Source organism: Panulirus ornatus, chromosome 6 (genome assembly GCF_036320965.1).
Source record: "Panulirus ornatus isolate Po-2019 chromosome 6, ASM3632096v1, whole genome shotgun sequence".
Taxonomy (NCBI): domain Eukaryota; kingdom Metazoa; phylum Arthropoda; class Malacostraca; order Decapoda; family Palinuridae; genus Panulirus; species Panulirus ornatus.
This window is the reverse complement of record NC_092229.1, coordinates 38,725,197-38,750,309: the sequence shown is the minus strand read 5'-3', so window position 1 is coordinate 38,750,309 and position 25,113 is coordinate 38,725,197. Positions and strand designations below refer to the sequence as shown.

The window sequence follows — 25,113 nt, the reverse complement described above, 5'->3', positions numbered from 1 at the left end:
TACCACACTAACGTCACATTATGTAGATCAGGTTGCTGAACACCTGGGGTCATTACCACACTAACATCACATTATGTAGACCAGGTTGCTGAACACCTGGGGTCATTACCACACTAACGTCACATTATGTAGATCAGGTTGCTGAACACCTGGGGTCATTACCACACTAACGTCACATTATGTAGATCAGGTTGCTGAACACCTGGGGTCATTACCACACTAACGTCACATTATGTAGATCAGGTTGCTGAACACCTGGGGTCATTACCACACTAACGTCACATTATGTAGATCAGGTTGCTGAACACCTGTGGTCATTACCACACTAACATCACATTATGTGGATCAGGTTGCTGAACACCTGGGGTCATTACCACATTAACATCACATTATGTAGATCAGGTTGCTGAACACCTGGGGTCATTACCACACTAACGTCACATTATGTAGATCAGGTTGCTGAACACCTGGGGTCATTACCACACTAACGTCACATTATGTAGATCAGGTTGCTGAACACCTGGGGTCATTACCACACTAACGTCACATTATGTAGACCAGGTTGCTGAACACCTGGGGTCATTACCACACTAACATCACATTATGTAGATCAGGTTGCTGAACACCTGGGGTCATTACCACACTAACGTCACATTATGTAGATCAGGTTGCTGAACACCTGGGGTCATTACCACACTAACCAACCACACGATGATAATACTTGACATTAGCAGTCATTACCTGACGCATACATCACCAACAAGGCCTCACTTGATATACCTCGGACTATAAACAAATTTTCTGAATATACTTTTTCATTCCCTCCTAAAACACATTTAAAAAAAACTAGATACTGGATTTTCTTCTGACATGTTTATGACGATTACAATAACACAGAATCAAGAATATGAACATTGATGAACATAAGGGAGAATAATGTAATCTTATTATCAATACTACATACAATCTTACTATCAATATCATTATCATTTCATTGTTATCATTATTATTACTATATTTTTATTCATCATACTTTGTCGCTGTCTCCCGCGTTAGCGAGGTAGTGCAAGGAAACAGATGAAGGAATGGCCCAACCCACCCACAGACACATGTATATACATACACGTCCACACACATATATACATACCTATATATCTCAGCGTATACATATATATACACACACAGACATATACATATACACACATGTACATAATTCATACTGTCTGCCCTTATTCATTCCCGTCGCCACCTTACCACACATAAAATGACAACCCCCTCCCCCCGCATGTCCGCGATGTAGCGCTAGGAAAAGACAACAAAGGCCACATTCGTTCACACTCAGTCTCTGGCTGTCATGCAATAATGCCCGAAACCACAGCTCCCTTTCCACATCCAGGCCCCACACAACTTTCCATGGTTTACCCCTGGCGCTTCACATGCCCTGATTCAATCCACTGACAGCACGTTAACCCCGGTATACCACATCGATCGAATTCACTATATTCCTTGCCCGCCTTTCACCCTCCTGCATGTTCAGGCCCCAATCACTCAAAATCTTTTTCACTCCATCTTTCCACCTCCAATTTGGTCTCCCATTTCTCCTCTCCCTGCTCCTCTCCATGCCTTACATCCTCGATAAAAACTTTTCACTGCTTCTAACAACTTGCCTCCCACACCATATATTCTTAATACCTTCCACAGAGCATCTCTATCAACTTTATCATATGCCTTCTCCAGATCCATAAATGCTACATACAAATCCATTTGCTTTTCTAAGTATTTCTCACATACATTCTTCAAAGCAAACACATGATCCACACATCATCTACCACTTCTGAAACCACACTGCTCTTCCCCAATCTGATGCTCTGTACATGCCTTCACCCTCTCAATCAATACCTTCCCATATGATTTACCAGGAATACTCAACAAACTTATACCTCTGTAATTTGAGCACTCACTCTTATCCCCTTTGCCTTTGTACAATGGCACTATGAACGCATTCCGCCAATCCTCAGGCACCTCACCATGAGTCATACATACATTAGATAACCTTACCAACCAGTCAACAATACAGTCACCCCCTTTTTTAATAGATTCCACTGCAATACCATCCAAACCTGCTGCCTTGCCGGCTTTCATCCTCTTACTTTCATCCTTTACTACCTCTTCTCTGTTTACCAAATCATTTTCCCTAACCCTCTCACTTTGCACACCACCTCGACCAAAACACCCTATATCTGCCACTCTATCATCAAACACATTCAACAAACCTTCAAAATACTCACTCCATCTCCTTCTCACATCACCACTACTTGTTATCACCTCCCCATTTGCGCCCTTCACTGAAGTTCCCATTTGCTCCCTTGTCTTACGCACTTTATTTACCTCCTTCCAGAACATCTTTTTATTCTCCCTAAAATTTAATATTCTCTCACCCCAACTCTCATTTGCCCTCTTTTTCACCTCTTGCACCTTTCTCTTGACCTCCTGTCTCTTTCTTTTATACATCTCCCACTCAATTGCATTTTTTCCCTGCTTAGACATTGAAGCTTATTCTTTCATTGAAATGTGAACAAAGGGAGCATTTTTTTTCAAAGTGATAGAGATGGAAAGCAAAAAGGTGTTTTTCATGAATGTACTGGAAAAGTTGAGGTCCAGATAAACTTTTGGTCTGTCAAGGCTTTATTAGGGCGGATGACAAACTACCTTCCCTCATGTATCCAAGATATGGTTGTACTTTGTGTAATGAAGACAATTGAGAAACATCATAAGCCAATATTCCAGTTTCATGATAAGAGAAGTGGACCAGGCAGTATAATACAGTGGTTAAATTGATGAAAACTACTATTGACGTTTGTGTAAATAAATCATACATTTCCCTTTTCCATAGCCAGAGGTTGAACCATTATGTGACATTCATTTTTCATTTCGTTTCAAGCTAGAAGTTTCAGTTTTCTAAATTATTTCTTACATTTTTCATATGTATATATATATATATATGTGTGTGTATGTGTGTGTATGTATGTATATATGTGTATATATATATATATATATATATATATATATATATATATATATATATATATATATATATATATATATATATATATATATATATATATATATATATATATATATATCATCCCTGGGAATAGGGGTGAAAGAATACTTCCCACGCATTCCTCACGTGTCGTAGAAGGCGACTAGAGGGGACGGGAGCGGGGGGGCCAGAAATCCTCCCCACCTTGTATTTTAACTTTCTAAAAAATGGGAAACAGAGGGAGTCACGCGGGGAGTGCTCATCCTCCTCGTAGACTCAGATTGGGGTGTCTAAATGTGTGTGGATGTAACCAAGATGTGAAAAAAGGAGAGATAGGTAGTATGTTTGAGGAAAGGAACCTGGATGTTTTGGCTCTGAGTGAAACGAAGCTCAAGGGTAAAGGGGAAGAGTGGTTTGGGAATGTCTTGGGAGTAAAGTCAGGGGTCAGTGAGAGGACAAGAGCAAGGGAAGGAGTAGCAGTACTCCTGAAACAGGAGTTGTGGGAGTATGTGATAGAATGTAAGAAAGTAAATTCTCGACTATTATGGGTAAAACTGAAAGTTGATGGAGAGAGATGGTTGAATATTGGTGCTTATGCACCTGGGCATGAGAAGAAAGATCATGAGAGGCAAGTGTTTTGGGAGCAGCTGAATGAGTGTGTTAGTGGTTTTGATGCACAAGACCGGGTTATAGTGATGGGTGATTTGAATGCAAAGGTGAGTAATGTGGCAGTTGAGGGAATAATTGGTATACATGGGGTGTTCAGTGTTGTAAATGGAAATGGTGAAGAGCTTGTAGATTTATGTGCTGAACAAGGACTGGTGATTGGGAATACCTGGTTTAAAAAGCGAGATATACATAAGTATACGTATATATATATATATATATATATATATATATATATATATATATATATATATATATATATATATATATATATATAGGAGAAAGATTACTTCCCACGCATTCCTCACGTGTCGTAGAAGGTGACTCAAGGGGACGGGAGCGGGGGCTAGAAACCCTCCCCTCCTTGGGTTTCAACTTTCTAAAAGTGGAAACAGAAGAGGGAGTCACGCAGGGAGTGCTCCTCCTCCTCGAAGGCTCAGACTGGGGTGTCTAAATGTGTGTGGATCTAACCAAGAAAAGAAAAAAGGAGAGATAAGTAATAAGTTTGAGGAAAGGAACCTGGATGTTCTGGATCTGAGTGAAACGAAGCTCAAGGGTAAAGAGGAAAAGTGGTTTGGGAATGTCTTGGGAGTAAAGTCAGGGGTTATTGAGAGGACAAGAGCAAGGAAAGGAGTGGCACTACTCCTGAAACAGGAGTGCTGGGAGTATGTGATAAAGTGTAAGAAAGTAAACTCTAGATTGATATGGGTAAAACTGAAAGTGGATAGAGAGAGATGGGTGATTATTGGTGCATATGCACCATATGAGAAGAAAGATCATGAGGGGCAAGTGATTTGGGATCAGCTGAGTGCATGTGTTAGTAATTTCGATGCATGAGACCGGGTTATAGTGATAGCTGATATGAATGCAAAGGTGAGTAATGTGGCAGTTGAGGGGATAATTGGTATACATGGGGTGTTCAGTGTTGTAAATGGAAATGGTGAAGAGCTTGTAGATTTATGTGCTGAAAAAGGAATGGTGATTGGGAATACCTGGCTTAAAAAGAAAGATATACATAAGTATACATAATTAGGAGAGATGGCCAGAGAGGTTATTGGATTACGTGTTAATTGAGAGGCGCGCGAAAAAGAGACTTTTGGATGCTAATGTGCTGAGAGGTGCAACTGGAGGAATGTCTGATCGTTATCTGGTGTAGGCGAAGGTGAAGATTTGTAGAGGTTTTCAGAAAAGAAGAGAGAATGTTGGGGTGAAGAGAGTGGTGAGAGTAAGTGAGCTTGGGAAGGAGACTTGTGTGAGGAAGTACCAGGAGAGACTGAGTAAAGAATGGAAAGAGATGAGAACAAAGGACGTACGGGGAGTGGGGAAGGAGTGGGATGTATCTAGGGAAGCTGTGATGGCTTGTGCAAGGGATGCTTGTGGCATTATAAGTGTGGGAGATGGGCAGATTAGAAAGGGTAGTGGGTGGTGGGATGAAAAAGTATGATTGTTAGTGGAAGAGAAGAGAGAGGCATTTGCACCATGTTTGCAGGGAAATAGTGCAAGTTACTGGGAGATGTATAGAATATATATATATATATATATATATATATATATATATATATATATATATATATATATATATATATATATATATATATATATATATATATATATATATATATATATATATATATAGCATTCCCGCCTGTGGCAGAGGCGGGAATCATGGTAGCGCCAGGAAACAGACGATGAATGCCCATCCACTTATATACACTTATATTTATACATAGACCCCCTTACACTGACATATACATACATATACATATACATACATATACATATCAACAAATACGTATATATGTAAACACAGATATATACATATATACACATGTATATGTTCATACCTGCTTGCCTTAAACTATTACTATCCTGTCCAGCCATACAGGGAATGTCAACTGACTCACTTCCCATGCCCTTTCATCCACAACAGACTGCATACTCGCCCCTTTCTCCAAAATTCTTGCATTCACCTCCCTAATAACCCCATCCATAAACAAATTAAAATCCCTGGGGACATCACACACCCTTGCCGCAAACCGACATTCACTGAGAAGCAATCAATCTCCTCTCTTCCAACTCGTACACATGCCTTACATCCTTGGCAAAAACTTCCCTCTGTTTCTAGCAACTTACCTCCCACACCATATACTCTTAAAACCTTCCACAAAGCATCTCTTTCAACTGTATCATATGCTTTTTCCAGATCCATAAATGCTACACACAAATTCATGTGTTTAAGTATCTCTCACCACATTCTTTAAAGCAAACACCTGATCTATTTCTTAAACCACACCGCTTTTTTCCAGTCTGATGCTCTGTGCATGTCTTCGCCCTCTCAGTCAATACCCTCCCATGTAACGTATCACGTATACTCAACAAACGTATACCTCTGTAGTATGAACATTCATCTTTATCCCCCCTTGCCTTTATACAGTGGCAATACACATGCATTCCTCCAATTCTCAGGCACTTCACCCTGATCCATACATGTGTTGAGAATCCTTACCAACGTATCAGCAACACAGTCACCCTCCTTCTCGATAGATTTAAGTGTAAAACTATCCATTCCAGCCGCTACAAACCCGACCTAAACACCCTACATCTGCCACTCAGTCATCAAAAACATTCAATAGATTTCATAATACTCGTTCCATCTCCTTAATTCATCCTTGTATGTAGAGGCCTTTCTCCTTATCCCTTCCGCTAATGACATAGATTCTCTTTGTCGACCTTTCCTCACTCATCGTCTCCATATGTCCAAACCATTTCAGCACATGTTCTTCAGCTTTCTCAACCACACTCTTCTCATTATCACTTTTCTCTCCTCGCCTATTATTTTATTTTCGATGAAAATCTCCTCATAATTGTTCTCAAACATTTCATTTCCAACGTCTCCACCTTCTTATGTACGTTCCTATCTATATCCCATGTCTTGCATCCGTACATCGTTGGCATTACTGTACCTTCAAACATACTTACTTCCGCCCTTTCCACACATTTCTCACTCCTCCCAAAACTTCAGACCCTTCACGAACCGTATGACTAGCCTCCACTTCCATTGTTCCATTCGCTGCCGCGTCTGCCCCTCTCCCGCCCCCCCAGGTATCTAAAACATTTATCTTCTCCAATTTTGCTGCCATTGACCTCACATTCCAGCTAACATGTCACTCTGCTCTGCTAAACTTAATAACCTTGCTAACCTAATACCCTTACTTTCATTCGCAATTTGCTCTCAACTTTCTCCTTTCACACACTACTTTCACACACTCCACCAACTTCTATAGCTTCTTATTTGAATCTGTCCCAGTGCTGCGTCTTCAGCAAACAACTTACTCACTTCTCAGGCTTCCCTCACCCTCTACAAACTGCATACCTGTCTCTCCCTTCAAGACCTTTACATATACCTCCTTTGCCACTCCATCCGTAAACAAACCAAACAGTCATGGTGAAATTACACCTCTGTCGCAGACCCACTTTCATCTGGAGCCACTAACCCTCCTCTCTCTTCATTTAGGCCGAACTTTCTCGATAAAAGCTCCTCATTGCTTTCCTCTCACACCATATTTTCGTAACATCTCCGACAAAGCACCAATCACCCATATCATACGCTCTCTCCAGATCCCAAATTCCCGTAAAGAGAATTTCAGTGTGTGGACTTGAAAAGACGAATGGTTCATGGCAGGAAGTCAAACAGAGGAAAATTTGTACATGGATGAAGAAATGGTGGGGTAGGGTGGGAGGTATACATAACAGTATAGCAAAGGTGTAGAAAGTTAAGAGATTGTAAACCAATAGCTTCCAAGTTAAGAGGCTCAAGATTCAACGTGGCGAGTGTTGGGAGGTTTTGTATCATAATGAGCACAAATGTTACCACCCTTGGAGGATAACGATGCAGATGTATCAGAGGTCTTATAATGCAGAGGGAAACAGTCTTGGACAGTTGGGTTTCAGGGAGAAAAAGGTCAGGGTAAGAGGTGTAGTGATGATGCTTTGCAGAAGGTAGCTGAGAGGTGAGGTCACAAATGTTACAGAAATGAATAAAGTGCCAGGTCTGGAGACTGTGTCAAGCAGAGTGGAGTAGGCCCTGTCGCTTGATGTAGGTCAAGGTGTCCCTGGGAACCAACCAGCCCACGTTGACCAGTGTTGCCATTCCAAGTCGGCATTTGAGGATCCAAACAGATATGAAACTTCATCTCTTCACGGAGAAAAGTAAGGGTGAGTTGGAGAGTAAAGGGCTGTGTATACACAATCATGTGTTATCAAGCGTTGTGTTGGAGAAGAAAGGGTGTGAGTTGGTAGAGAGGGGCACCAGCAACCCACGCGTGGGTGAGGCAAACAGAGCACAAAATAGCAGGAGTGGGTTGGGTGGGTGGGTGGGTGAGACATGACAGATGGCACAGTGCTGGCTGACTGCGTCGCCATCATGACACAGCTCTTACTACAGTTCTAGGTTTGATGCCAGCTGTTGTAGGTTTTAAGCCAGCTGCTCTAGGTTTGATGCCAGCTGTTCTAGGTAAAGTGCCAGTTGTTTTAGGTATGGCATCCGTTGTTCTAGATATATTGCCAATTTTTCTAGGCATGATGCCGGTTGTTATAGATATGATGCTGCTTGTTTCAGATACGAAATTGCTTGTTCTAAGTGCAGTGTCAGTTGTCCTAGGTACGTTTTCGCTTGTCCTTGTTACAGCACCGGTTGTTCTAGGTATGGTGCCGGCTGTTCTAGGTATGGTGCCGGTTGTTCTAGGTATGGTGCCGGTTGTTCTAGGTATGGTGCCGGTTGTTCTAGGTATGGTGCCGGCTGTTCTAGATATGGTGCCGGTTGTTCTAGGTATGGTGCCGGCTGTTCTAGATATGGTGCCGATTGTTCTAGGTATGGTACCGGTTGTTCTAAGTATGGTGCCGGCTGTTCTAGGTATGATGCCGGTTGTTCTAGGTATGGTGCCGGCTGTTCTAGGTATGGTGCCGATTGTTCTAGGTATGGTGCCGATTGTTCTAAGTATGGTGCCGGCTGTTCTAGATATGGTGCTGGCTGTTCTAGGTATGGTGCCGGCTGTTCTAGGTATGGTGCCGGTTGTTCTAGGTATGGTGCCGGCTGTTCTAGGTATGGTGCCAGCTGTTCTAGGTATGGTGCCGGCTGTTCTAGGTATGGTGCCGGCTGTTCTAGGTATGGTGCCGGCTGTTCTAGGTATGGTGCCGGCTGTTCTAGGTATGGTGCCGGCTGTTCTAGGTATGGTGCCAGCTGTTCTAGGTATGGTGCCGGCTGTTCTAGGTATGGTGCCGGCTGTTCTAGGTATGGTGCCGGCTGTTCTAGGTATGGTGCCGATTGTTCTAAGTATGGTGCCGGCTGTTCTAGGTATGGTGCCGGCTGTTCTAGGTATGGTGCCGGCTGTTCTAGGTATGGTGCCGGCTGTTCTAGGTATGGTGCCGGTTGTTCTAGGTATGGTGCCGATTGTTCTAGGTATGGTGCCGGCTGTTCTAGGTATGGTGCCGATTGTTCTAGGTATGGTGCCGGTTGTTCTAGGTATGGTGCCGGCTTGTTCTAGGTATGGTGCCGGTTGTTCTAGGTATGGTGCCGGCTGTTCTAGGTATGGTGCCGGTTGTTCTAGGTATGGTGCCGGTTGTTCTAGGTATGGTGCCGGCTGTTCTAGGTATGGTGCCGTTGTTCTAGGTATGGTGCCGGCTGTTCTAGGTATGGTGCCGGTTGTTCTAGGTATGGTGCCGGTTGTTCTAGGTATGGTGCCGGCTGTTCCAGGTATGGTGCCGGCTGTTCTAGGTATGGTGCCGATTGTTCTAGGTATGGTGCCGGCTGTTCCAGGTATGGTGCCGATTGTTCTAGGTATGGTGCCGGCTGTTCTAGGTATGGTGACGGCTGTTCTAGGTATGGTGCCGATTGTTCTAGGTATGGTGCCGGCTGTTCTAGGTATGGTGCCGGCTGTTTTAGGTATGGTGCCGATTGTTCTAGGTATGGTGCCGGCTGTTCTAGGTATGGTGCCGGCTGTTCTAGGTATGGTGCCGGTTGTTCTAAGTATGGTGCCGGCTGTTCTAGGTATGGTGCCGGCTGTTCTAGGTATGGTGCCGGTTGTTCTAGGTATGGTGCCGGCTGTTCTAGGTATGGTGCCGGCTGTTCTAGGTATGGTGCCGGTTGTTCTAGGTATGGTACCGGCTGTTCTAGGTATGGTGCCGGCTGTTCTAGGTATGGTGCCGGCTGTTCTAAGTATGGTGCCGGTTGTTCTAAGTATGGTGCCAGTTATTCTGGGTATAGTGCCCCTTGTTCCAAGTATGGTACTGGTCCTTCTAAGCACAGTGTTAGTTGTTCTAGGCACCATGTCGTTGTTATAGGTACGGTGCCGGTTGTTGTAGGTACGGTGCCAGTTGTTATAGGCACGGTGCTAGTTGTTATAGGTACGGTGGCAGTTGTTATAGGTACTGTGCCGTTTTTGATAGGTATTGTGCCGGTTGTTATAGGTACGGTGCCGGTTGTTATAGGTACGGTGCCGGTTGTTATAGGTACTGTGCCAGTTGTTATAGGTACTGTGCCAGTTGTTACAGATGCTGTGCTGGTTGTTACAGGTGCTGTACCGGTTGTTATAGGTACGGTGCCAGGTGTTATAGGTACGGTGCCAGGTGTTATAGGTACTGTGCTGGTTGTTACAGGTGCTATACCAGTTGTTATAGGTACGGTGCCAGGTGTTATAGGTACGGTGCCGGTTGTTATAGGTATGGTGCCGGTTGTTATAGGTACTGTGCCAATTGTTACAGATGCTGTGCTGGTTGTTACAGGTGCTGTACCGGTTGTTATAGGTACGGTGCCAGGTGTTATAGGTACGGTGCCAGGTGTTATAGGTACGGTGCCGGTTGTTATATGTACGGTTCCTTCTCAGTACAGGAGCCTGAGTACGGTGGGCTTACAAGAGCTGTCTCACGATATCTAAGTGTAGTTGTCACAGTATAATGTATCACTATATATGGCTCCGTACACCAGTCTCAGTACACCTGTCTCAGTATAGCTTTCACAACGCTGGTGTCGCAGTACAACTGTCTCAATATAACTCTTGAGACAGTCTTACTACAGCTGTTTCAGTACAGCTGGGTCACGACAGCTGTTTCAGTACAGCTGTGTCAGTGCAGCTGTGTCAGTACAGTTTCTGTACATTTGTCATAAATCCGGTGTTACACACTAGAAAGTTCCTCTGATAGTTTCGGTAACACAACTACGTTGCAGGTACATAGTCTTCACGTAATTTGGTTTAGGTTTGTGTATAAAAAGTATTCAAAAATTGGATGTTACTTAGACGGGTTTTTTTTCGATGGAGAGGTCTCACTTCCCAGATGAGCGATAGCAACAGTCCTCCGTAGTGGAGAGGTTGTAAATGACTGCTGGGAAACAGAACTGCTCCTTCATAGTGGAGAGGTTGTACCTCACTGCTGGGAGACAGCACTGCTCCCTCATAGTGGAGAGGTTGTACCTCACTGCTGGGAGACAGCACTGCTCCCTCATAGTGGAGAGGTTGTACCTCACTGCTGGGAGACAGCACTGCTCTTCCATAGTTGAAAGAATAAGTTTAACTGCTGGAAGACAGTGCTGGTCCTTCATAGTACAGAGGTTGTGCCTCACTGCTGAGATAGCACTGCTCCTTCATAGTGGAGGGGTTGTACTTTAATGCTGGGAGACAGCAAAGTGGAGAAGTTGTACTTAACTGCTGGGAGATAGTGCTGATCCGTCGTAGTGGAGAGGTTGTGCTACACTGCTGGGAGACAACACTGCTCCTTCGTAGTGGAGAGGATGTGCCTCACTGCTAGGAGACAGCACCGATCCTTCAAAGTGGAGACATTGTACTTCACTGCTGGGAGACAGAACTGCTCCCTCATAGTAAACAGGTTGTACTTCACTGCTGGGAGACAACACTATTCCCTCATGGCATAGAGTTTGTACTTCACTGCTGGGAGACAGGAGTGCTGCTTCATTTGTGTAGAGGTTGTACCTCACTGCTGGGAGACAGCACTGCTCCTTCATAGTGAAGAGGTTGTACTTCAATGCTGGGAGACAGCACTACTCCTTCATAGTGGAGAGGTTGTACTTCAGTACTGGGAGACAACACTACTCCTTCATAATATAGAGGTTGTACTTTACTGCTGGGAGACAGCACTGCTTTCTTCATAGTATAGAGGTTGTACTTCACTGCTGGGAAACAGCACTGCTCCTTCATAGTGGAGAGGTTGTACTTCGCTGCTGGGAGACAACACTGCTCCTTCATAATGGAGAGGTTGTACTTCACAGTTGGGAGACAGGACTGCTCCTTCACAATGGAAAGGTTGTAACTGACTGCTGGGAGACAGCACTGCTCCCTCGTTGTAGAGAGGTTGTACGTCAGTGCTGGGAGACAGCACTACTCCTTCATAGTGGTGAGGTTGTACTTCACTTTTGGGAGACAGCACTGCTCCTTCATAGTGGAGAGGTTGTACTTCAGTGCTGGGAGACAGCACTACTCCTTCATAGTGGAGAGGTTGTACTTCAGTGCTGGGAGACAGCACTACTCCTTCATAGTGGAGAGGTTGTACTTCACAGCTGGGAGACAGCACTACTCCTTCATAATGGAGAGGTTATACTTCACAGCTGGGAGACAGCACTACCCCTTCATAGTGGAGAGGTTGTACTTCAGTGCTGGGAGACAGCACTACTCCTTCACAATATAGAAGTTGTACTTCACTGCTGGGAGACAACACTGCTCCTTCATAGTGGAGAGGTTGTACTTCAGTGCTGGGAGACAGCACTACTTCATAGTGGAGAGGTTGTACTTCATAGATAGGAGAGAGCACCGCTCCTTCAAGGGGGTGAGGTTGTGCCTCACTGGTGGGGACAGCACTGCTTATTCAAGGTGGAGAGGTTTTGCTTCATTGCTGGTAGACAGCACTGCTCCTTCATAGTGGAGACGTTGTACTTCACTGCTGGGAGACAGCACTGCTCCCTCATAGTGGAGAGGTTGTACTTCAGTGCTGGGAGACAGCACAGCTTCTTCATAGTATAGAGGTTGTACTTCACTGTTGGGAGACAGCACTGCTCCTTCATATTGGAGAGGTTGTATTTCACAGCTGGGAGACAGCACTGTTCCTCCATAGTGGAGAGATTGTACTTCAGTGCTGGAAGACTGCAATACTTATTCGTAGTGGAGAGGTTGTACTTCACTGCTGGAATACAGCACTGCCCCTTCATAGTGGAGAGGTTGCAAATGACTGCTGGGAGCCAGCACTGCTCCTTCAAAGTGGAGAGGTTGTACTCCACTGCTGGGAGACAGCACTGCTCCTTCATAGTGGAGAGGTTGTATTTCACTGCTGGGAGACAACACTGCTCCTTCATAGTAAAAAGGTTGTAACAGACTGCTGGGAGACAGCACTGCTCCTTCATAGTGGAGAGGATGTACTTCAGTGCTGGGAGACAGCACTACTCCTTCATAGTGGAGAGGTTGTACTTCAGTGCTGGGAGACAGCACTACTCCATAGTGGAGAGGTTGTACTTCACTGCTGGGAGAGAACACCTCTCCTTCATAGTGGAAAGGTTGTAACTGACTGCTGGGAGACAGCACTGCTCCTTCATAGTATAGAGGTTGTACTTCAGTGCTGGAAGACTGCACTTCTTCTTCATAGTGGAGAGTTTGCACTTTACTGCCGGGAGACAACACTGCTCCTTCATAGTGGAAAGGTTGTAACTAACTGCTGGGAGACAACACTGCTCCTTCATAGCGGAGAGGTTGTACTTCACTGCTGGGAGACAGCCCTGCTCCTTCATAGTGGAACGGTTGTACTTCACTGCTGGGAGACAGCTCTGGTCCTTCATAGTGGAAAGGTTGTACTTCAGTGCTGGGGGACAGCACTACAAATTCATGGGGGAGATGTTGTAATTCACTACTGGGAGACAGCATTGCTTATTCAAGGTGGAGAGGTTTTACATCACTGCTAGGAGACAGCACTGCTTCTTCAAGGTGGAGAGGTTGTACCTCACTGGTGAGAGACAGCACTGCTTCTTCAAGGTGGAGAGGTTGTACCTCACTGGTGAGAGACAGCACTGCTTATTCAAGGTGGAGAGGTTGTACCTCACTGGTGAGAGACAGCACTGCTTATTCAAGGTGGAGAGGTTGTACCTCACTGGTGAGAGACAGCACTGCTTCTTCAAGGTGGAGAGGTTGTACCTCAATGGTGAGAGACAGCACTGCTTATTCAAGGTGGAGAGGTTGTACCTCACTGGTGAGAGACAGCACTGCTTCTTCAAGGTGGAGAGGTTGTACCTCAATGGTGAGAGACAGCACTGCTTATTCAAGGTGGAGAGGTTGTACATCACTGCTGGGAGACAGCTCTGGTCCTTCACATCGTTATGTGATGATATCAATAATTAATTTGTTGCCTGGAGAAGGTACAAGTGTCATAAGTTGTTTATGAGTTGACATTCTTGTTTCATCATCAGAACCTTGAAAGGTAAAGAAAATATATACGACAATGTTATGATGTTAACCACAAATGTTTACCTATCATGCAGGAGGGAGGACTATATTGCTGGAGTCTAAAATGATTATCGAATTATTGCTGATAGGGTTATTACCGATGAGGTTACTACTGGCGGGACCCATCACTGATGGGTTACACTGATGACATTATTACTGATGGGATTAATGTTGATGGGATTGTTACTGATGGGGTCATTTCTGATAGGATCATAATGATGGAATTCTCACTAATGGGTTGATATTAATGGGATCATTAGTCATGAGGTTATCACAAATGGTGTTGTTACTAGTAAAGTTATTACTGATGGGATTATCGCTGATAGGGTTATTACTGATATGGATATTACTGTTGGGTATTATTACTACTGGGGTTAATACTGAAGGTGTCATTACAGATTGGGTTATTTCTAATGAGATGATTACTCTTGGGGTTATTATTGGTGGTATTATTACTGATGGGGTTATTATTGGTGGTATTATTACTGATGGGGTTATTATTGATGGGACAATTACTGATAGGGTTATTATTGATATCATCATTACTGATGGGGTTATTATTGATGGGACTATTACTGATGGGGTTATTATTGATGGTATTATTATTGATGGGGTTATTATTGATGGTATTATTACTGATGGGGTTATTATTGGTGGTATTATTACTGATGGGGTTATTATTGATGGTATTATTACTGATGGGGCTATTATTGATATCATCATTACTGATGGGGTTACTTTTGATGATATTATTACTGATGGGGCTATTATTGATGGGGTTATCATTGATGGGGTTTTTACTGATGGGGTTACTACTGATGGAGTAATTATTGATGAGGCTATTATTGATGGGGTCATTACTGATGGGGATATCATTGAGGGAGTTATTACTGATGGGGTTATCATTAATGGGATTATTATTGATGGGGTAATTACTGATGGGGCTATTACTGATGGGGTTATTATTGATGGTATTATTACTGATGGGGTTATCATTAATGGGATTATTATTGATGAGGTAATTATCAATGGCATTATTACCGATGGGGTTATTGTTGATGGTATTATTACTGATGGGGTCATTGTTGATGGGCATATTTCTGATGGGGTTATTATTGATGGTATTATTACTGATGGGGTTATTATTGATGGTATTATTAATGATGGGGTTATTATTGATAGTGTTATTAATGATGGGATTATCATTGATAGTATTATTAATGATGGGGTTATTATTGATGGGACTATTACTGATGGGGTTATTATTGATGGTATTATTACTGATGGGGTTATTATTGATGGTATTATTACTGATGGGGTTATCATTAATGGGATTATTAATGATGGGGTTATCATTGATAGTGTTATTAATGATGGGATTATCATTGATAGTATTATTAATGATGGGATTATCATTGATAGTATTATTAATGATGGGATTATCATTGATAGTATTATTAATGATGGGATTATCATTGATAGTATTATTAATGATGGGATTATCATTGATAGTATTATTAATGATGGGATTATCATTGATTAGTATGATATCTAATGATGGGATTATCATTGATAGTATTATTAATGATGGGGTTATTATTGGTGGTATTATTAATGATGGGATTATCATTGATAGTATTATTAATGATGGGGTTATTATTGGTGGTATTATTAATGATGGGATTATCATTGATAGTATTATTAATGATGGGATTATCATTGATAGTATTATTAATGATGGGATTATCATTGATAGTATTATTAATGATGGGGTTATTATTGGTGGTATTATTAATGATGGGATTATCATTGATAGTATTATTAATGATGGGATTATCATTGATAGTATTATTAATGATGGGGTTATTATTGGTGGTATTATTAATGATGGGATTATCATTGATAGTATTATTAATGATGGGATTATCATTGATAGTATTATTAATGATGGGATTATCATTGATAGTATTATTAATGATGGGATTATCATTGATAGTATTATTAATGATGGGGTTATTATTGGTGGTATTATTAATGATGGGATTATCATTGATAGTATTATTAATGATGGGTTATTATTGGTGGTATTATTAATGATGGGATTATCATTGATAGTATTATTAATGATGGGATTATCATTGATAGTATTATTAATGATGGGATTATCATTGATAGTATTATTAATGATGGGGTTATTATTGGTGGTATTATTAATGATGGGATTATCATTGATAGTATTATTAATGATGGGATTATCATTGATAGTATTATTAATGATGGGGTTATTATTGGTGGTATTATTAATGATGGGATTATCATTGATAGTATTATTAATGATGGGATTATCATTGATAGTATTATTAATGATGGGATTATCATTGATAGTATTATTAATGATGGGGTTATTATTGGTGGTATTATTAATGATGGGATTATCATTGATAGTATTATTAATGATGGGATTATCATTGATAGTATTATTAATGATGGGATTATCATTGATAGTATTATTAATGATGGGGTTATTATTGGTGGTATTATTAATGATGGGATTATCATTGATAGTATTATTAATGATGGGATTATCATTGATAGTATTATTAATGATGGGGTTATTATTGGTGGTATTATTAATGATGGGATTATCATTGATAGTATTATTAATGATGGGGTTATTATTGGTGGTATTATTAATGATGGGATTATCATTGATAGTATTATTAATGATGGGGTTATTATTGGTGGTATTATTAATGATGGGATTATCATTGATAGTATTATTAATGATGGGGTTATTATTGGTGGTATTATTAATGATGGGATTATCATTGATAGTATTATTAATGATGGGATTATCATTGATAGTATTATTAATGATGGGGTTATTATTGGTGGTATTATTAATGATGGGATTATCATTGATAGTATTATTAATGATGGGGTTATCATTGATAGTATTATTAATGATGGGATTATCATTGATAGTATTATTAATGATGGGATTATCATTGATAGTATTATTAATGATGGGATTATCATTGATAGTATTATTACTATCTGTCTGCCTAGGAACCATTGGTGGTCTAACCATAAGGTCAAGCGTCCGGCTTGTGAGAACATTGTGTAGCCGCTACAGTGAAGATCCGGCTTGTGAGAACATTGTGTAGCCGCTACAGTGAAGATCCGGCTTGTGAGAACATTGTGTAGCCGCTACAGTGAAGCAAGCTGTCTAAAGTGATTACTGAGATGATGAGTGAGAACATGATGAAACACTAGCAATGCTGCATGCATGTAGTTGTGTGGGCCGTCCACCCAGATACATAAACACTAGCAATGCTGCATGCATGTAGTTGTGTGGGCCGTCCACCCAGATACATAAACACTAGCAATGCTGCATGCATGTAGTTGTGTGGGCCGTCCACCCAGATACATAAACACTAGCAATGCTGCATGCATGTAGTTGTGTGGGCCGTCCACCCAGATACATAAACACTAGCAATGCTGCATGCATGTAGTTGTGTGGGCCGTCCACCCAGATACATAAAGATGAAAACAGCAAAAAAGCCAATGGCTCCTTTCGAGGCTCTTCTTGTCAGAGGAGAAACCAGAAACAGAAGAGAAGTACGACGTACCTTTCCATCCAGGCAGGAGCAAAATAACGTCAGTCCTGGGGTGGATGAAAACTGTTTATCAAGTCTTATCTTGAAAGCATCTGTGAGTCATTTAAAGCTACTGTTATTGATGAACAATTCTGTTAAAATTTCTGTTGAAGAAAACTTACTTCGCTTCATTAGAAGAAAAGTAGTTGCTCGTGAGTGATATTACATTTGTATGAGCGAAATCAGATGAATTCAGACTTTGGCGGTTGCTTAGAGCAAGACTGTCAAGCCTTTAACCATTTTAATTACCCATACCAAATAATCAATTAACCTTCCCTCCTCCTCTAACGTCATCTAGATGGCTCTCCTCGTTGTTAACGTCATCTAGATGGCTCTCCCCGTTGTTAACGTCATCTAGATGGCTCTCCTCGTTGTTAACGTCATCTAGATGGCTCTCCTCGTTGTTAACGTCATCTAGATGGCTCTCCTCGTTGTTAACGTCATCTAGATGGCTCTCCTCGTTGTTAACGTCATCTAGATGGCTCTCCTCGTTGTTAACGTCATCTAGATGGCTCTCCTCGTTGTTAACGTCATCTAGATGGCTCTCCTCGTTGTTAACGTCATCTAGATGGCTCTCCTCGTTGTTAACGTCATCTAGATGGCTCTCCTCGTTGTTAACGTCATCTAGATGGCTCTCCTCGTTGTTAACGTCATCTAGATGGCTCTCCTCGTTGTTAACGTCATCTAGATGGCTCTCCTCGTTGTTAACGTCATCTAGATGGCTCTCCTCGTTGTTAACGTCATCTAGATGGCTCTCCTCGTTGTTAACGTCATCTAGATGGCTCTCCCCGTTGTTAACGTCATCTAGATGGCTCTCCCCGTTGTTAACGTCATCTAGATGGCTCTCCCCGTTGTTAACGTCATCTAGATGGCTCTCCTCGTTGTTAACGTCATCTAGATGGCTCTCCTCGTTGTTAACGTCATCTAGATGGCTCTCCCCGTTGTTAACGTCATCTAGATGGCTCTCCTCGTTGTTAACGTCATCTAGATGGTTCTCCTCGTTGTTAACGTCATCTAGATGGCTCTCCCCGTTGTTAACGTCATCTAGATGGCTCTCCTCGTTGTTAACGTCATCTAGATGGCTCTCCCCGTTGTTAACGTCATCTAGATGGCTCTCCCCGTTGTTAACGTCATCTAGATGGCTCTCCTCGTTGTTAACGTCATCTAGATGGCTCTCCTCGTTGTTAACGTCATCTAGATGGCTCTCCTCGTTGTTAACGTCATCTAGATGGCTCTCCCCGTTGTTAACGTCATCTAGATGGCTCTCCTCGTTGTTAACGTCATCTACATGGCTCGCCTCGTTGTTAACGTCATCTAGATGGCTCTCCTCGTTGTTAACGTCATCTAGATGGCTCTCCTCGTTGTTAACGTCATCTAGATGGCTCTCCTCGTTGTTAACGTCATCTAGATGGCTCTCCCCGTTGTTAACGTCATCTACATGGCTCGCCTCGTTGTTAACGTCATCTAGATGGCTCTCCCCGTTGTTAACGTCATCTACATGGCTCGCCTCGTTGTTAACATCATCTAGATGGCTCTCCTCGTTGTTAACGTCATCTAGATGGCTCTCCTCGTTGTTAACGTCATCTAGATGGCTCTCCTCGTTGTTAACGTCATCTAGATGGCTCTCCTCGTTGTTAACGTCATCTAGATGGCTCTCCTCGTTGTTAACGTCATCTAGATGGCTCTCCTCGTTGTTAACGTCATCTAGATGGCTCTCCTCGTTGTTAACGTCATCTAGATGGCTCTCCTCGTTGTTAACGTCATCTACATGGCTCGCCTCGTTGTTAACGTCATCTAGATGGCTCTCCTCGTTGTTAACGTCATCTAGATGGCTCTCCTCGTTGTTAACGTCATCTAGATGGCTCTCCTCGTTGTTAACGTCATCTAGATGGCTCTCCTCGTTGTTAACGTCATCTAGATGGCTCTCCTCGTTGTTAATCAGTACGAGAATCATCTTGGTAGTTTTCCTGTGTGTTTACCTTCTCCATCATTCTATTTAACTCCTCTCAGGTAAGGTGACCAGGTCAACACAATACTCAAATAGGGTGATCAGGTCAACACAATGCTCAAGTAAGGTGACCAGGTCAACACAATACTCAAATAGGGTGACCAGGTCAACACAGTACTCAAGTAAGGTGACCAGGTCAACACAATACTCAAATAGGGTGACCAGGTCAACACAATGCTCAAGTAAGGTGACCAGGTCAACACAATACTCAAATAGGGTGACCAGGTCAACACAATACTCAAGTAAGGTGACCAGGTCAACACAATACTCAAATAGGGAGACCAGGGCAACACAATACTCAAATAGGGAGACCAGGTCAACACAATATTCAAGTAAGGTGACCAGGTCAACACAATACTCAAATAGGGTGACCAGGTCAACACAGTACTCAAGTAAGGTGACCAGGTCAACACAATACTCAAATAGGGAGACCAGGGCAACACAATACTCAAGTAAGGTGACCAGGTCAACACAATACTCAAATAGGGTGACCAGGTCAACACAATACTCAAGTAAGGTGACCAGGTCAACACAGTACTCAAGTAAGGTGACCAGGTCAACACAATACTCAAATAGGGTGACCAGGTCAACACAATACTCAAATAGGGTGACCAGGTCAACACAGTAATCAAGTAAGGTGACCAGGTCAACACAATACTCAAATAGGGTGACCAGGTCAACACAATACTCAAGTAAGGTGACCAGGTCAACACAATACTCAAATAGGGTGACCTGGTCAACACAGTACTCAAGTAAGGTGACCAGGTCAACACAATACTCAAATAGGGTGACCAGGTCAACACAATACTCAAATAGGGTGACCAGGTCAACACAGTACTCAAGTAAGGTGACCAGGTCAACACAATACTCAAATAGGGTGACCAGGTCAACACAATACTCAAATAGGGTGACCAGGTCAACACAGTAATCAAGTAAGGTGACCAGGTCAACACAATACTCAAATAGGGTGACCAGGTCAACACAATACTCAAGTAAGGTGACCAGGTCAACACAATACTCAAATAGGGTGACCTGGTCAACACAGTACTCAAGTAAGGTGACCAGGTCAACACAATACTCAAATAGGGTGACCAGGTCAACACAATACTCAAGTAGGGTGACCAGGTCAAGACAGTACTCAAGTAAGGTGACCAATGTCAACACAATACTCAAGTAGGGTGACCAGGTCAACACAATACTCAAGTAGGGTGACCAGGTCAACACAATACTCAAGTAGGGTGACCAGGTCAACACAATACTCAAGTAAGGAACGTACAAGTAGAGCTGTTTGGGTTGTGGATTAGTTTTCCTACTTGAATTCCAGTGCCCGACTTTTGGTGTCCTATATTTTGTACGCCTTGTTTATCATAGCTACACACAGCTTCCTTGGGTTAAGGTCATCAAAGGTTATTACACTTCATCCTTTCTCCTCATCACTGATGAACATGATTTTCCTCATAACTGATGAACATGATTTATGCTATAATTTTTCCTCATCACTGATGAACATGAATTATGCTATCATTTTTCTTCCCAGTCTTAATACCGATTTGTAGATATTTTCATTTATCGAAATTGAAATTCATTTGCCATTTATGAGGCGAGTCCATTGCCTTGTCTGTGTCAGTGTGTAATTGTACATCTAGTTTCAGTAATCACTTTATTTCCTACATTCAGTTTCTGCGAATTTTGATACCTTACATCATCATCAATATCATTGATGAACATCAGAAAGAGGATTGGTCCCAAGAATGATCCCTGTGGCACACCACTTGTTACGTTTATCCATTCTGAATCTTGACCGTTGATCTATGTACGCCCGGTCAATCAGTTTTCCAAACATCAAGGCACAGCATCATGTAAATCATGTGACGTTTGCTTGTAACCATTGATAAGTGACTTAACCGAATGTTCTCTGAAAATCTAAATAGACATCAACTGCTGTACCTTCCTCATACAGTTTATTATAAGGAGCAATAAACCAAGGAGATTTGTTGAACATGCACAATTTCTTCGAAAACTATGTTGCTAATCATAAAAGAAATGGTGATCTTCCAAATGATTTCCAGTCTTGTCTCAAACTTCAAGTTTGCAGTTTCTCAGCTGGAGGTGTCAAGCTAATTAGGCGATGATTTTCGCGCAGGAAATTAATATCTTTTTTTTGCAAACTGGATGTTAGGCTGGCAAACTTGGAATCCCATGTATCTTTCCCAGTAACATGTAACTCATCACAAAGAGTAGTTCGAGGCTCAATTACCTGATCGACTTTTTTCAAAGTTCTTATGTAAAATTCATTGTGACCTGCTGTTCTATATGCTGTATTCCATTTAATGTTGACATTTTATCTTGAACTGGTATGTCAGTATGTTGCAACATGTTTCTCTTCTGCTATGATCATAGAGGGTTTGAATCTGGAACAAGCGATGTCTTCAGCGATGAATTATGAATAAAAAAATGCATCGAATGTCTGCTTTGGCTTCGTTGTGTTGATGTGTTTGCTATTTTCTGAATGTTATGGTCTAGCTGCCTGAATAATATCTCTCTAGCTTGCAACATATCTGTATTTCTTTTGCTGATTAACATTTATGTATTTTATTTTCAACTTAGATTTATTACATATGGTGTATCACAGAAATCATTTCTCTGTTGTATCACAGAAGTCATTTCTCTGTTGTATCACAGAAGTCATTTCTCTGTTGTATCACAGAAGTCATTTCTCTTCCTGAAATTCTTCTCTGCTACCACCCTTGACAACTTGAAGTTCTTTACTCACATCATTTTAGGTTGGTTATGGAAAATGATCATCTGTTACAAATTGATGCATATATTTCCTGTGCGTCTGTGGATGCATCATGATAACTTTTCATGGCTGTGACCACATCATTACATTATATATGTGATCATTTGTACCAAACTTATATCCAACAACGATGGTATGGACGAGATCCTCACGTGTACTCACAGCTAAATCTAACATATTGAAATTGTCGGTGGGTGGAACAACAAACTGGTTTGCCCAGCAAATTGCACTCGAGCGTTGGGTGAGTCCACGCTCAGAGCTGCTTGAGAGGGAGTCTTCCCATTTTGATATTGATGGGTTAGAATGTATCATGTCAACTGTCCTGATAGATTTCTGGCAAGTGGTTACAGAGACTTTCGTCCATCTCTGGCGTCTACGTGATGCGCCTGTAAAGTATTCCAGTGTTATATCTTAACGTGACTTATCTCTCATATTCTCAAATACTGAGTCACTGTTGAGGAAAGCGACTATATTTATCATCATAGGATCAAGATAAACATTAACTATCAGTAAAGAACCATCGACTAGTTTGTTTCATATATCACATGAGGTATATACTGGAAGTACATATCACATGAGGTATATACTGGAAGTACATATCTAACAAGGATGTTTTTGTATTTACTATCTAACCAAAACTGAATGACATCATTTACATACTAACTTTCTTCTTATGCAATTGTCTCAAACTATGAGAATATGTTCCGCAGGCTGAGGTTCCGCAGGCTGAGGTTCCGCAGGCTGAGGTTCCGCAGGCTGAGGTTCCCCAGGCTGAGGTTCCCCAGGCTGAGGTTCTGCAGGCTGAGGTTCCGCAGGCTTAGGTTCTGCAGGCTGAGGTTCCGCAGGCTGAGGTTCCGCAGGCTGAGGTTCCGCAGGCTGAGGTTCCCCAGGCTGTGGTTCTGCAGGCTGAGGTTCCGCAGGCTTAGGTTCCGCAGGCTGAGGTTCCGCAGGCTGAGGTTCCCCAGGCTGAGGTTCCGCAGGCTGAGGCTCCGCAGGCTGAGGTTCCCCAGGCTGAGGTTCCGCAGGCTGAGGTTCCGCAGGCTGAGGCTCCGCAGGCTGAGGTTCCCCAGGCTGAGGTTCCGCAGGTTGAGGTTCCGCAGGCTGAGGTTCCCCAGGCTGTGGTTCTGCAGGCTGAGGCTCCGCAGGCTGAGGTTCCGCAGGCTGAGGTTCCGCAGGCTGAGGTTCTGCAGGCTGAGGTTCCGCAGGCTGAGGTTCCGCAGGCTGAGGTTCCCCAGGCTGAGGATCTGCAGGCTGAGGTTCCGCAGGCTGAGGTTCCGCAGGCTGAGGTTCCGCAGGCTGAGGTTCCCCAGGCTGAGGTTCCCCAGGCTGAGGTTCTGCAGGCTGAGGTTCTGCAGGCTGAGGTTCCCCAGGCTGAGGTTCCGCAGGCTGAGGTTCTGCAGGCTGAGGTTCCGCAGGCTGAGGTTCCGCAGGCTGAGGTTCTGCAGGCTGAGGTTCCCCAGGCTGAGGTTCCGCAGGCTGAGGTTCCCCAGGCTGAGGTTCCGCAGGCTGAGGTTCTGCAGGCTGAGGTTCCGCAGGCTGAGGTTCCGCAGGCTGAGGTTCCCCAGGCTGAGGTTCCGCAGGCTGAGGTTCCGCAGGCTGAGGTTCCGCAGGCTGAGGTTCTGCAGGCTGAGGTTCCCCAGGCTGAGGTTCCCCAGGCTGAGGTTCCCCAGGCTGAGGTTCCGCAGGCTGAGGTTCCCCAGGCTGAGGTTCCCCAGGCTGAGGTTCTGCAGGCTGAGGTTCCGCAGGCTGAGGTTCTGCAGGCTGAGGTTCCGCAGGCTGAGGTTCTGCAGGCTGAGGTTCCGCAGGCTGAGGTTCTGCAGGCTGAGGTTCCCCAGGCTGAGGTTCCCAGGCTGAGGTTCCGCAGGCTGAGGTTCTGCAGGCTGAGGTTCCGCAGGCTGAGGTTCCCCAGGCTGAGGTTCCCCAGGCTGAGGTTCTGCAGGCTGAGGTTCCCCAGGCTGAGGTTCTGCAGGCTGAGGTTCCGCAGGCTGAGGTTCCCCAGGCTGAGGTTCCCCAGGCTGAGGTTCTGCAGGCTGAGGTTCCCCAGGCTGAGGTTCTGCAGGCTGAGGTTCTGCAGGCTGAGGTTCCGCAGGCTGAGGTTCCGCAGGCTGAGGTTCTGCAGGCTGAGGTTCCGCAGGCTGAGGTTCCCCAGGCTGAGGTTCCCCAGGCTGAGGTTCCCCAGGCTGAGGTTCTGCAGGCTGAGGTTCCGCAGGCTGAGGTTCCCCAGGCTGAGGTTCCCCAGGCTGAGGTTCTGCAGGCTGAGGTTCCCCAGGCTGAGGTTCTGCAGGCTGAGGTTCCGCAGGCTGAGGTTCCACAGGCTGAGGTTCCCCAGGCTGAGGTTCCCCAGGCTGAGGTTCCCCAGGCTGAGGTTCTGCAGGCTGAGGTTCCGCAGGCTGAGGTTCCACAGGCTGAGGTTCCGCAGGCTGAGGTTCCCCAGGCTGAGGTTC

General features: G+C 43.5%; 1 protein-coding gene across 1 annotated transcript; it reads right to left on the bottom strand.

The window, feature by feature from the left end:
* Positions 1 to 18,123: 18,123 nt before the first annotated feature.
* On the bottom strand, positions 18,124 to 19,815 carry LOC139748911 (uncharacterized). The gene has a single exon (XM_071662273.1). The coding sequence runs from the start codon at positions 19,813 to 19,815 to the stop codon at positions 18,124 to 18,126; it is 1,692 nt and encodes a 563-aa protein (XP_071518374.1).
* Positions 19,816 to 25,113: the final 5,298 nt, after the last annotated feature.